Source organism: Chenopodium quinoa, unplaced genomic scaffold, assembly GCF_001683475.1.
Source record: "Chenopodium quinoa cultivar QQ74 unplaced genomic scaffold, ASM168347v1, whole genome shotgun sequence".
NCBI classification, from domain to species: Eukaryota; Viridiplantae; Streptophyta; class Magnoliopsida; order Caryophyllales; family Amaranthaceae; genus Chenopodium; species Chenopodium quinoa.
Genome location: NW_018742607.1, coordinates 806,243 through 821,278, shown reverse-complemented (window position 1 = coordinate 821,278; position 15,036 = coordinate 806,243). Strand labels below are relative to the sequence as shown.

At 35.5% G+C, this 15,036-nt stretch overlaps 3 protein-coding genes across 3 annotated transcripts; 2 read left to right on the top strand and 1 right to left on the bottom strand.

Moving 5' to 3' along the window:
• Positions 1-2,522: 2,522 nt before the first annotated feature.
• LOC110721206 (protein AUXIN SIGNALING F-BOX 2-like) lies at positions 2,523-6,378 on the bottom strand. The gene is made up of 3 exons (XM_021900356.1): positions 5,593-6,378; positions 3,835-4,330; positions 2,523-3,551 (listed from the first exon to the last, which is right to left on the bottom strand). The coding sequence occupies exons 1-3, from the start codon at positions 6,042-6,044 to the stop codon at positions 2,775-2,777; spliced, it is 1,725 nt and encodes a 574-aa protein (XP_021756048.1). The 5' UTR covers positions 6,045-6,378; the 3' UTR covers positions 2,523-2,774.
• Positions 6,379-12,264: 5,886 nt separating this feature from the next.
• On the top strand, positions 12,265-12,858 carry LOC110721233 (nuclear polyadenylated RNA-binding protein 3-like). Its single transcript, XM_021900382.1, has 2 exons — positions 12,265-12,469; positions 12,539-12,858. The coding sequence occupies exons 1-2, from the start codon at positions 12,265-12,267 to the stop codon at positions 12,856-12,858; spliced, it is 525 nt and encodes a 174-aa protein (XP_021756074.1).
• Positions 12,859-13,616: 758 nt separating this feature from the next.
• On the top strand, positions 13,617-14,648 carry LOC110721232. The gene is made up of 3 exons (XM_021900381.1): positions 13,617-13,682; positions 13,851-14,294; positions 14,391-14,648. Exons 1-3 carry the CDS (start codon positions 13,617-13,619, stop codon positions 14,646-14,648), a joined length of 768 nt encoding a protein of 255 aa, XP_021756073.1.
• The last annotated feature ends 388 nt before the right edge of the window (positions 14,649-15,036 follow it).

Genomic DNA, 15,036 nt, shown 5'->3' with positions numbered 1-15,036 from the left:
TATTATTATTATTATTATTTCATATTTGATGGTAGGTGATGAAGTGGAGGTGACTTGCCTTTTTTTGGGAGCTTTCAGTGGAGCCTAATTCGTATACAAATTCACTAATGCTACTACTACTAACACAGCAATTAGGAATTAGGACTAATTTCAAATTATGGTTTTTGTAATTTTCAAACAGTTAGTTGTATTCTCTAACTTCTTATTTTGAAGAATTCTAATCCCCCCCCCCCAATACCCTCCTGTGTTTGAATGAGGGTCTTGAATGAAACAGGTACTCCTTTTTTATAAGGAGCTTTTGGATTGCTAAAATTGTTACTTTTGCTGCCTTTTGAATTTTTTTTTGAATTGCTTTTAAATTTTGTGAATTTTTTGGGGGGAAATTGAAAATTTTGGGAGGCAAAAAAAATTCCCTCCCAAAAAAACCCCTCCCTTTGCGTGAATAAGAGAAGGAAAGAGAGGGAAAATAACAAAGGGGCCACATGGCCTCCACTAAAAAGGGACCACCTTTTTTTCCCTCCTTTTATTACTCTACTAATCACATGCACTTTACTTTAATTTACTTCCTTAAAAACTTTTGCCTAGGAGTCCGTTCTTCCCTAATTTGTTGCGAGTAAATTGTTACGGAGGGAGTATTATTTATTACTCCGTATTTTTCTTTGCCCAAGTATTTTTTAAGAGGTTTTTGGTGGAACTTTAAATTCTTATTTTGGAAAATAAAATAGTCACTAACCCAATGGATGTAATTTGGGCTGGTTTTGAATCTTTTCATTTGCTTATTTTTTTTAGTCTTTTCGAGTTCAATTGATTTTTGGTCCTATTTTTGAGCTCAAAATCCAACCCAATGAATGAAAGTTTAGTATTCCTGTTTAGGGCTATATAGAGTGTGGTTTGAAAATTGTGGTGCGGTTTTTAAAGATGATTGAACTGTGGTTTGCGGGTTGGTGCGGTTTTCAAAAATATTTTTATCAAACCGCAATGCAAACCGCACTTTAATGTAATTTAAAAATATAAAAGAAAAAAATATGAGCTAATCTTTCACTATTAGTTGATTAAAGGTAAAAAAAAGTTTAATATTTGAATAATAAATCAATAACTACAAAATAAAATAAAAGTTTAGTTTTAAAAAGAATAATTATAATTTTAAAAATATATAATTAAACCGAATCGCCCAACAAACCGCATTTTATGGTACTTTTTTTTTTTTTTTTTAAGTGCGGTTTGAAAAAATTACAAACCGCAATTTTGTGGTTTGGAGCGGTTTAGATTCCATATCGCACCACGGACACCCCTATTCCTACTAATCCCGATTCTCTCATCTCCCCTCAAATACATACTGTGGAAATTGTGGGTCGATAGCTACAACAGTTTGAAGAAAGAAATTTAAAGATATCTTTCTAAGGTAGAATAAGGGCATGTTCTCATTAACTGAACTCAGCTAAACTGAACTGAACTGAATTGAGCTGAACTGAACTGAACTGAACTGAGCTGAACTGAGCTGAACTGAACTGAAATGAACTGAACTGAATATTTTATAAGAGAAGGAAATTAAGAGCTGAGCTGAACTGAACTGAACGGAGCTGAGCTGAACTGAACTGAACTGAACTGAATTTCAACGTAAGAGAACAGGCCCTAACTTGGATCAACTTGTATTACTTCCTCAACTTTTGCTAAGCTTGATCTAATGTACAGGTTTGTCAATTGGACTTAAAAACCTAATTTCAAGCCTTGAATTAAACTTGGAAAACTCATTTACGTAAAAACAATTTTTCATGTACCAGATGTACTCAATTTAGATCCACAATATGTACTAATAGTGGGCGGAGGGAGTGATATAAATTTATTCTTATTAAGTGCCAGAGCTTGCTCAACTCGTGCTCATCAACGTCTCAAGTCGAGTTCGAGTTGCTCACGAGCTACTCAACTCGATAAGCACCGCTATGCTCGACACACTTGAAAATGAAATAAAAGACTTCCATATACAATCCAAACTGGACCTAATGGAAACGACTTGTAATGCCTAGACCTCCTATGGGCTGAGCCTTCAACTTATTATACACATTACCCAGAATCCTTACCCCTCTCCCTGTAATTAATGAATAAAATCCCAAATTAAATCAGAAACGGTATGGCAGTACTGAGATGGCCAGAGCAAAACAGAAAGGTGGCCGTTGAAGTGGCTGGTGAACACAATTAGCCTACTATCTTCAAGGGCAATGCTCCATGTACTACCCGGATGCTGCAGGGTGGAGGCTTGCAGAGTATATAGCTGCAGCAAGTGCTTGACGACTGCAATTTTTTCATTGAATCATACTCTTTCATCTTTTTGTTTATCGAAGTGTAATGAAATTGCTCATCGTCTCAGTCTAGTTATGCAAAGATCTAGGAGTTCTGATGTGTTGAGTCGGACAACCAATGGTTTGCTCATTGTTTCAAGTCAAAACATACTCTTTTTTTTTCACTTGCCAATAAATATTATTAAAAGCTTCAACTAAAAAACGTTTAGACAAATAGCAAATGAATGTTGCCTCTTAACCAACAGCCATTGATTGTCAAACCTGGGAGACACAAACTTTGCTGCACTTACAGTATCTCTGTAAATCATACTCCGTATAAAAGACGCAAAATACTAGGCTTTCCATCAAATTGGGGAAAGTACTTCACCATAATTCTACATGTCCATAAACCAGTTTGCCTACCAAAAAAAAAAAACAGCAATACAACAACAGCATGATAATAAGCAGGGGAAAAATAATCCATACTAAACATACAAACTACAAGGTCCATACGAACTCTGGTGCATCTTTCCTCGGCCCAACCAAAGTTCGATATAGGTACATCTTTTCTACTTTCTGCCTGTCATCGTCAAGATTGAAATCCCCTTGCTCGTTCTCATCGATGATCTCCACATTTAACCGTGGCATCTTCCTCGCAAGTAATTTGCAAGCCCCCAAGGTCACTTCACAAGACGACATCCAAAGGGATCGCATTGCTTCATACTTCCCGATGTCAGTTAGAAGTGCCGCATTTCCAAAGGGGCAATCCCGAATCTCTAACTTCCGGAGCTTGTTGCACCCATTCAACACATTAATCATTGCCTTATCACTATCTCCAGCAAAAGCAACAGAAAGCATCTGTAGCTGCTTGGCATACATACCAATGTACAGGAAGACCAGGTCAGTCAAAAGTCCTGAAATTGATAACCGCCGCAGGCTCTTGCATGATTGAACAATTGCCCCAAAACCCTCATCTAAAGGTTCCCCGGTGACTGCATCAGGTTTTATTGGATCTAGGATACACAATCGGAATCGGATGAAATTCGGGCAGTTCTTTGCCACAGTTATTAATCCAGCATTCGTCATTTGGTGGCAGAAGTAGAGGACAGAGTTGAGTTTGGGACAGCCACTTGAAATTGCAACAAGCCCTTCCTCAGTGACGGTAGCAGCTTCCCCAGGAGCAAATGGGTCAGAAGGAAAAACCCTTAACTCTTCCAATTCTTTACAAGTATCTGCAACAAGAGCAAGCCCCTTGTCTCCAATGCAATCTAATATCTGCATGGAATAAATATACTGCAATTAGACAAGTCTATGAGTGAACAAAATCTAGATTAACTAATGTATTAACTTTAATCTAATCCTGATATCAAGTCAACGAAATATCCTCAAAAAAGAACAAAAATTTCCTTTAAACATAAACACGATACAGTACATAGTATATGCATTGGAAATGAATAAATTGAAGCAATCAGTTTTCCAACCGTTTTTTTTTTTCTTTTCGCCTGAATAAATCGAGCAATGAACTATGCAAAAGTTGAAAACTTGACAGGGAACATACCCACAGGCGTTGGAGTTTCTTGCAATGAAGGATAAGCTGTGTCAGCTCAAACCCACTGATTCCAGGTGCATAGCTGAGGTTCAAAGTGGTCAGGTTCGAGCATAGTGGATAAATAGCGGGAAGACAGCGATCAGAAACTTCCAAGAATCCTGATAAGCTCCTAACTGATTCACACTTGGAAATGGCAGTCGTCAGGTTATTGTAAGTCTCAGACTTTGGATCATGAACAAAGGATCCGGTGCCCAAGTCTGCCAATTGAGGTGCCTTTGAAAGGATCTTCTGAAGGGTCTCGAAAGGAACAGTACGATTAAGCCTGAGACTCCTAAGATTTGGACTCCTAGCTACTAGCCTCTCAAGCGACGCCAGATTGACTTCTCCCTTGAGGCATGCAAAATTGAGGGACACAAGCGATGTGCAATTCTCAGGGAAGCAACTTAGCCAATGTCCCTTGCGATCATCTACCTCATTTTCTTGCAAGTCCAGCTCTCTCAGGTTCCTAGAATAATGGAGCACAAAATCAGAATATAACTTACGAAGTATAACTTTTCCCTCTTGTGCTCATATCAATTCATCTTCAATAATAAAGAAGCTTTAAGTTAGATCAACTTCAGCACACAGAGGAAACAAAATGGGCAGAAGCTAAATGATACCAATCTCAAAAGAGCACTTAAAATAAATGCTAGGCCAATCTGAAAATAATAATATAAACACTCTCAAGTTCCTTTGCAGTCCTCTATCTATCATTACACATTTCCCCTCCACAGCCCTAAATCTATGTTCTCCTTTCACCCATCCACTAAGCTGCTTGACCACTAGCCTTCGCGAAACTTAACTTGCTAAAGTGCAGGAAGTGTCAACAGGAGCAACCAAAACTAAAGCAACCTTAACATTAACATCTTTATCTTCAAAAAGCATTTGCCCAATCATCTTTATTTCTTCAATCAATGTTTTAGGGCATCATTTTAAGAATTCTCAAAAAGTTATTCCACAAAAAATAATAAAACCAGCAACTATTATTCAACTATCACTCACAAAGCCACCTTCAATGAATCGAACCAAAGCCTCAGCATAATATATGCATTGCAGAACAGTAGACAGACGGTATATTCGATCTAAAAACAATACAGTAGAAGAAACAAAATCACGACGAAAAGCTAAACCCTTTACTCTCAAATAGAATGTCCCACTCTATAGGATGCGTCATCTCACCAAAAAAAAAAAAAAGGCCCCAACTTTGGGTTCCAAAAGTTACTTTCAACTACCACAATTAAAATAAGATCTAAAGAGAGAAATTTATGATCCTAATTTCCAACAGAACAAGTCCAGATTGGTAGTATTTTCACCAAGATTCCTAAATTAACTAAGCAAATCAGCTGACTTCCCCAAAATTAATCCTCCCACCTTAGATGCCAAAGCATAAATCTGATACCATACAAAAAAGTCAAACTTGCATATTTATACTTGCTTCTTCCTTTAAAATTCCTTAGATCGTCATTTCCTGATTTGCCCTTTCTATTTATACCACTATTTACCAACTATTTCCCTTTTTCACTCAATTACTAAATCAAATATCCCATTTTTTTTTTAAATCTTAATTAATCTTTTCAGTCTCATTTTTCTTTAAATTAGTAAAATAAAAATACCCATTTAGCAACTAATTTCCAATTTAACTCACTACACGAAAATAAGTTTCACAGCTGAAATTAACATGAAAATGCAAAGTAAAGACACAAAAATAAAATAAAAATGAAAATATACCTGCAATTGGAGGCAATAGCAGCAAGACCATCAGTAGTGAAGCCTTCACAACTGACCAAAACAAGAGACTTAAAATGTTGAAAAGATTTAGACAAAAGTTCAAGACTTTCATCACTTACAACCATCCTTTTCAACCTAAGTCCTTCAAGTGAAGGGCAACCCTTAGCAAGAGCCTCAATCCAAGGGTAAACATAACCTCCCCAATCATGAGGTACCAAATTAAAATCTGCAAAATGAGGCTTTCCTTTTAAAGTAAGTACCCTTAATCTTGGAAACCTTCCTATTAATCTTTCTGGGTTAATTGCATAACAGTTTCCTATAAATATTTGAGATCTACTTTCTCTTTCTACTTTAAACCATGTTTTGCATACTAATGATACTGAGTTTCGATCTTGGTTGCTTGTTACAAAATCAAATATATGCTCTAATACTTCTTCTGGGAAATAATTCATCCTTTATCTAAATTCATATGTTTAAAAAAGAAGGAAAAAAAAACAGATCTACTTTAAGAAAAACATAATAAAAATGAAATTTTTTTTGTGGGTTTTGTTTTTTTGAGCTAAAAAGTCATAATTTTTAAGCAAATCAGAAGGAAATGATTGCAGAAATTAGATCTAATAATTTTACAAAATGAGCAAAAAAAAAGTATGACCCAGAAAATTAATTTCTCTGAAAATAATCTACAAGTGAGAAAAGAAAAAGAAAGAAAATTTAAGGTTTTCTAAGGATTTTCTCTCTCTTAAAACTTTCTCTCTCTACTGTGAGAGAAGGGAGAGTGGTAAGATAGAAAGAGAGAGACAGAGGAAGAAGGAGGAAGGAGGTTAACTTTAAACTCAACCATGGTTAAAAGAAATTAACCATGGTTCAAAAAGTGTTAAAGATCGGACGGCTGAGCGTGGAGAGCGTGGAAATTGTGGGAAGGAATCTTGACCGTTGAAATAGGTAAAGTCCAAATGCATAACATGCATGTGTCCTTATCACTTGTTTCGATGAGAGAGCTCCTTCTGCAAAAATCAAAATAACAAAAAAGTACGTGTATTCCCAAAATATCCTCATACTTTGTTTAAAATTACTTGGGTTTTAAGGGTATTTGTTGGGAATTAAGAAGGGTATTTGTTGGGAATTAAGAAGGGTATTTTGGGAATTACGAATTTCGATGTAAACCTGGCCATGTGAGGGGCATCTTTGGGTCCCACTAGCTTTTGTTTACTCCTATCAGTGTTAAGAAAGCGACTGTGGGAGCTTTTTTATTAATTTTTTAAAATTTAAAGTAAAATGAAAATTCTTACTCCGTAATCTTTTAAAAATGAATTTCATTTTTATTTGGAGAAAATTATAATTTTGAGTAATTGATAAAGATATGATGTCGATATGATACCCTGTTGTAATGTCAGTGAATTATTTCTTTCAACTCAGTGATTTATGTTGCTCTAATTATTTTACTCTGTAAATTTTAGTATAAAAATTAAACAAAAAAAAAGGGAAATAGGAAAAAAAAAAAAAAAAAGAGTAAATAATTGATTTAGGTAATTTGTGTGATGATGAGCTATGACTGAGGCATCATTGGCTACTTTAATAATTTGGAAAATCGAGTAAGAAAAAGTAAAGAAGAGAATGATTTGGACAAATCTAAAGACTTTTGCTTCTAATTACGTCTCATTCTACACTTAGCTTGCTTCTGTTTTTGTACTTCTTTTCAATACGGAGTACACAAATTTGCCAAACTTCGCCAAATTTATGTGAGGGATTGATTATGAAATTAAGGATGTTCATTGGCCTAAATTAGTTTTGAAACTTAATCTTTATTTTTTTAAAAAATTTATTTTAATATATTTTGTTTGAAATTATATGGGTTTAAGATGTGTATTAAAGGCAAATAAGGCAATGTTTGGCTTATAGTTTTTTTTTTTTCTTTTCTTTGTGTGTGTTTAGTGAGAATCAATCCCAAAATCTCATGAAATCGAGAAGGAAGCTCTAACCACTTAAATTATCCCTCATTTTCTTCTCTTTTAAATGTTAGTTGTTAGTTATTTAAAGTACTTTTTTTAGGGAAAGATAACGATGTTAAATTATTAAATGAGGGAAAGAACCCAACTAAACAAACTCCGAACATTCATCGGCATCCCACCTAGCAACCAATTGGGCAACCGTATTACGAGGTCTTTTAATATGCTTAAAAGAACAAACATCAAATAACATGCTACCTAATCTAATATTATCATAGACTAAATGGACAGGAGTTAAGTCATTCCTTGCCGAATTAACTGCTTGAATCACATTCACCGAGTCACTCTCAACATCCCTATACCCCAGTCTCAATGCCAGTTGCACTACATATTCAGCTGCCTTAGCTTCTGCAATTTCAGTCATCGTACAGCTTGCCCTCTTCACAGCAACCGCAACAATATGGCCCTCCTCATCACGCAGCATAGCCCCAAGTCCCACATAGTAGCCTTCCCTCACATGAGCATCAACATAAGCCTTTATTCTCCCCGCAACAAGCCTCGCCCAACTAGTAGCAATAGTTGGGCCACTACCAGTACCGCCAATTGGGGCATTTTGCATCACCCTTGCAGCATAAACACTATAATCATGAACATACTTCATAAATCCAGCAGCAAGCATAACAGCATGAGGAGTCTCATCTTCAAATAGCATCAAATTTCTACCCCTCCAAGACGCCCACATTAGTGCAGCAATAGAGCTCACCAGACTTGCATTAAATTTCCTGCATAGCTACGCCCACATTTCAGCAAAACTAAAATCTCGGTGTATCATCAAGCTACGTATACAAGTCACTATTTTATCAGAGTTCTTTAGCAAAAACACAATCAAGCAAAACATGCAAAATTGATTCATTCTCCCCCACATAGTGTGCAAGCAGTATCCATAGTAATGTGGCACTGCCATAACCTTTCCTTCACAACCATATTTCCTTTAACAGCATTCCAGACGAAGTGTTTCACCTTTGTGGGGCTTCTAGCCTTCCACACTGATTTCTATAATTCCTCCTCTTCAACATTTCCTGCATTACTAGCACCCATCTTTGCGAGTCAGTAGCCTGATTTCACATAGTATTCACCATTCTTCGTAAGGTACCAATATAGCGAGTCTACTTTCTTCAGACATGAGAGATAGATAGCCAAGATAGCAGCCTTCGTCATCTCATAAAAAAAAAACTCATCAACAGCAGCCACATTCCATCCTTCTTATCCTCCATCAGCAACTCACTCACCCTCATCACATCATCAGCAGCCCTAGGGACACGATTAAGCACGGTAACTACATCTTGGTTAAGCAGCCACCCATCCTTCCAAACCTTCACACTATCACCATTTCCCACTCTCCACTTAAGACCATCGCTCAGCAACGATTTTGCACCCCACATTCTCCTCCATGAGTAACTCGGGTCATGACCCCGATTAGCCATCAACACATCCGAGGGCTTGAAATACCTAGCTTTGAGAATTTGATGGAGCATCAACTTAATTTTTGAATGAAGCCGCCAACATTGCTTTGCCAATTAAAGCATTTGGGGTCATGGAAACCCACGCCCCCTTCCTTTTGGTTGACATAGCTTGTCTCAATTCTGCTAATGTAGTTTCTTATCATTTCCCTCAAACCCCACCAAAACCGGTTCAAAAGGATATGAATTTCATCAATGAGGCTTTTTGGAATTTTGAACACACTCATCGTATGTGGGAATGGCTTGTGCTACTGCGCTAAGTAACCTCTCCTTCCACCCATTCAACTTCTTCCAAATTATTTCCTTCAAACACGCAAAGATAACTTTTTTGGATTTACCAATAACAGTCGGGAATCCCAGATACTTCTCATGCTTATCTACCTCACGAACACCCAAAGTATCATTTATAGCTTGCCTCTTATCCTCTGGAACACATTTACTGAAAGCAACTTATGTCTTGTTTAGATTGACTTTCTGACCAGATGCTCTTTCATATTTACTGATAATTTCATCTATCATTGAGCACTCCCTCAGATTTGCTTTTGCAAAACGGATACTATCATCGGTTAAAAAAAAAAAAAAAAGAGACACCTTTAGGGTCTAATTACAAATTTTAGCACCACTGAGCTTCTTTTCATGAGATGCTTTCGACAACAGAGTAGAGATAGCATAAGCACATAGTAAAAATAAATAAGGTAAAATAGGATCACCTTGTTGGAGACCTCTCGTCGAAGAAACAGAGCCAGGCATATCACCATTCACCTTAAAAGAGAACAACACACTACAAATACAATTTAGAACCCTGCCAATCCAATTGTCATCAAACCCCATCTTCTCTATAACCTTCTCCAAAAGCACCACTCCACCCTATTGTACGTCTTACTCATGTCAAGCTTAAGAGCCATCAACCCATCTTTTCCTTCCCCACGTCATTTCATAGAAAGAAAATTTCAAACGCAATCAAAACATTATCAGTAATTAATCGACCCGGGACTAAAGCACTTAGGTTTACAGAAATAATATCATTCAGAAAAAAATTCAATTTATTCGCCAACACCTTAGATATTATTTTGTAAACCACATTACAAGAGCTTATCGGTCTGTACTATGTCATATCTTTCGGATCTTCACATTTGGGAATCAACACAATGCACATTCTATTAATCTCACAAATATCCACTTTTCCACTCCACCATCTTTGCATAAGAGTAATAATATCGGGTCCAATAATATGCCAAAATATCTGAAAAAATAGAGCATGCATACTGTAAGAAATATTTTAAACATCAAACTTATAGCCCCACTGTAGTCACGCATTTAAGCATGGTGGCGTTCAAAGGGAATACAGCTAGAGCAAAAAAGTCGTCAACAAGTTTAAGAAACTTGTAAATTGTTCACGAAGTGAAAGTTACAACCCTTTCACGATTGCAGAGATTTTTAACTCCATAGTGGTCCGATGGTACGAATCTAGCCTAAAAGAGATTGAACTCGTCCTAAATAGATCTCTACTTTGTTTTTCTTATATTTATGTGCGCTTTTCAAGCAAAATACAATTATTATTTTAATCATAAACCTATTTAGTCTATGTTAGTTTATTATTAATGCACAAATAAATCTATTATTGGCGATCACTTGAATTAAAATCATATTAGCTTAATTCAAATTATTAATTATCTTACTAAATGTGATTTCAAGCACAAATTCTCTTAAAACCTGCAAGAGAGGGCGTGATAAAGCAATAACAATAATATATCAAGCGACATATAATTATTAACAAATTATATATAAACTATTCATAAATTAATAAATAACATGAGATTATTCGTTAATTAACAAATAATGTAAAACTATATATATAATTTGACACAATAAATCATCATAATAATCTCATCAAAGCATAATAATAACAAGATCCTAGGCATGATACTAACATAATTAATAACAAATCCTAGCATGTCACTAAACAATAAAAATCAAATCTTTAATCCTATTATGATACTAGAAATCAATAAAGACATCTTAACATGATACTAGGAATTAATAAAATATTCTAAACATAATTTCTATATCAAAAGAATAATCAAGTAATCAAATTACTTATTTTGATGTCTCGTACTTCTTTCTATTAAAACAAGACACACGTTATAACTGAAAGAAAAATATTAAACAATAAATCTAATCAACGAATTGAAATAAGGATTTAGGACTAAACCTTCATACCTATAAACTTTTCTAGGGCAACTTTGAGCTTGGTTAGGTGTGTCTAAGTCTCTCAAAGGACGTATGGTGTATTTTTGTAAAAAGGTGTAGAAAAGACTTAGAAAAGTAAGAAAGAGATAGAAAGAATAAGCTTTAGCTTAGAGAGAGAAGAGAAATGATGACTGTGGATGATTGTTGGTGAATTGAAAACGGGTAAAATCTTCCCTATTTATAGAGAAAAACGACCGAAAAAGGTCAGAAAAGAGTCAGAATTTGACTCGAAGTAAAACTGGTTCCAACACGGCACGATAGGATCATCGCGACGGGATGACACTATCGCACAATGATAAGCCTATCGCGGCGTGATAGATGATGTATGATAAATTGGGTTAGCCTAGTTTGTAAATATCTTTATTAAAATCGATTTTAATTTTTTTTTAAAGCACTTGTTTTATTCCATGTAAAATTCTTAATCATTATCTTTTATTAAAACTAGTCGTTGGAGTACGCGCGTTGCGCGTGCCCCCCGACGGCAAGATAAGCAATATTCGTTGAGTGTTTTGCTTGCTGTAATATTCGTGGTGTTGTTAAAATATGAGTTAATAAATATCTTGTTTGTTAATAGTAGTAATAAAATCGAGTATGTCTAGGAAATTGGTCAAAAAACCGCTATGTGTCGTGACCAATTGGAATGTAAATTTAAAGATAGTAGAAGCGGTTGACGCACGTGTGTATGAACATTGTGCATATAATCATATGTACGAAAAGGAACTTTCTATTTTTGTGTTGTTATAAAATGCAAGTACAGGAATAGATTGTGTAAGAATTTGAACGGCTTTAGTGCTGAAGTCATACAGTCATATATTGGAAGAATCTGTCATGGTTACATTGATTGGTCAATTCATGTCCTTATATTACGTGGTTTGTGGCGTTTTGCTTCCTGCACTCTGTCTGTCTTCTCCTTTTTTTCCCCTTCTCTCTAAAATCACAATTCTAATTTTGTGGTAATGGGTAGCACTGACAGCACTGCAACTACCGGCAAGGTTTTCTCACCACCAATTTGGAGGCCTAATGATCGGAAATCTAAAAAAGACTATGTTGCAAGCTTTCGCTTGTACACCATTGAAATGAAGATGAAGATGGACCGTCATCTAGAATTGCTTGATCAAGGAAATTCGAAGGACGAGAACAAGAAAGAAAGAGGGGAAACAAGTAATAAGAAAAGACGAGGCGTTGAGAAAAATGGCTGTGGGGAATGACCTGTTATTATTATTGATTCAGACAATAATGAAGTGGACAAAAAAGACAAGGAGGGTGTTGGTGCAGAGGGGAAAAAAGAGGACGTTGAAGAAGAAGATGATAGTGAGGAAGACGAAGAGACTGATGAAAGTACTGAAAGTGATATGAATTCTAATTCAAGAACTGAATCTCAGAAAGAAGGTGTTGCTGATTTAGATGAAGAAATGGAATCAAGTGGTGATAGCTATAAAGAGGATGATGATGACAGCATTGGTGGAGACTCTTCTTTTGGGAACAATGAAGAAGGAAATCCAGAGACAAGTGAAGATTCTTCAATGTTTCGTATGAAGATTGCTGATTGATTGTATACTGTTCATGGTTACGTGTGTTTTTGGGGTTTAATTGCGCTACTGCTAGGGTATGAAGTGAAGGCTTGGTAGGACTTTTTTTGGGATGTTAGTTTTTGATATCAGATTATGCTGATGTATTTTCATGATTTTCATTGTTTAGGTATCCTTGTTGAATTGTTAGATGTAGATACGTATTTAGCTTTTGGGAAGTCCAGAATCAGTTTAATTAGTAAAGGATGTTAGTAGGTTGTAATTATCTGAAATTAAGCTCTTGCTTTTCTTATAATGAATCGTTGATTTTGATTATGTAATTTGTGTTTTGCGTGGTTGTATATTTATTGTAGTAAACTGTTAATTAGCATATTTTATAGCATACTACCTAACATATTCGATATATTGCACAAGGTTATATATTGCATAAGGCTATCAACTTATAATAACAATTTGGGAGTTTTCTGATGTCCAATTATTAGCCTGTTGAAAATATAAAGGAATCTAAGAAGCTGTAAAAAACATAGAGATATGGAATCTTATACTTCAGTTTTTTTTGCCAAAATAAATTACAGTAGTACTGCCTTAAATTTCCTGTATTAATATGTTAAATAGTGTAACAGTTACAAACTCTTAATTCTATGTATAAATAGAAACACTTTTTATAGGTTAGTAAGCACACCACGATCTGTATTTGCCTTTTTTTGGGGTGTTGTTTCTTCATTTCATAATTTGGAGTTTATGTTCATTAGCAAATAGGGGTCTAGCTTAGGAATTCAATGGCAGAATTTCCAATAGTATTTACAGTACGATATGGGAGCGATGATGATCATGATAAGAAGCTGGTATACAAGTATATTATTAGCGGCTTTATTGTTGTTGCAATTGCATCTAAACTGTATTTTGTTGTTTGTCTATGTATGCCTTCATTTTTGTCATTGTCCTAACAATTGCTGAGTCTATGTATTATCTTGCATAGTCTTGCTTATGTATAACTACTGCTTTATGTGCAGCGTATCCCTGATGGTTTCAAAAACGTGCTAGAGGATGGTTTTTTAAATATCGAACTATTTGTGTGTGATGGGCATGGATCTTGGTTAGTAACTCTGGTGCACGAAGAATGCGGTACTGATTGGGGAATATATCTTGATGCAGGGTGGAGTGATTTTGTTGGAGATAATGGTTTAGATGTAGGTGATGTCCTACTGTTTACCTATTTAGGGGACAGCTCATTTAGTGTCCGAATTCAGACTGATAGGGAAGCAAAGAAAATAGAAAAAAGACATGATGATACCTCAAGAAGTTCTCATAAAAAGCGTGGGCGGAAACCAGCCATTGAAGGACTTTCATCTAAAATGATTAAGACCAATGCTTGTCTTACTCAACTTGCAGCTGCTTGTCAGGAAGAATATTTCCTATTTTCATTTTCAGCAGCACATATTCAGCAAGGAGTTATAGTATGTATTCTAAGATGTTATTCACTTCTTGGTATGCCTATTATGTCTGTGTGCATGGACTAATACAGTGCTATTTTGTTACTGTGTTGCTTGCAGAACGTTCCATTGGATTTTGCTAGGTTGCATTTTAAGGATTTCCTTGACACTACAGATGTAATTCTCCAGAATGGCAACACAAAGTTCAGCGCTCAGCTGAAGGTTACTAAGATTGGGAACATAATTAGTACCTGCTCTATTAAGAACGGGGTTAACAAATTCATTGATTACTTCAGTGTTCAGGTAGAGGAAGGTGCTTTGATCAAGCTCAGAAAAGGGAACATAATAATCTTTGATGTCAATCTAGTCCTAGTGTAACTGTTTGGATCCACTTGTCAATCTAAAATTAAACGTGATTAGGAATGTTTGTTCTTTTTTCTTTTGTTTTTTTTTTTGTTTTTTTTGGGTAGTTTTCTTTTTTTCTCCGAGGTTGTGTTTTGAGAGTAATAGACTAAGTATAATAGGTAGAGGTTTTTCCTGTTCTAAGATAGAATAAGCGCAGGCACTATGTAAGTTCCTTGGTTACGTATTTTATGATATGATAGCAGATCTAATTTGAAGATAGTACTGAAATCTTTCATTTGCTTATTAACTTGCTATGCAGCAGTATTGTTCAAACCAACTAACCAGTTCAATTTCAGCAACTAATATATGGTTGTATAGTGACATATTCAATTTGCACAAAACGAATCAAAAGTTTATTCCA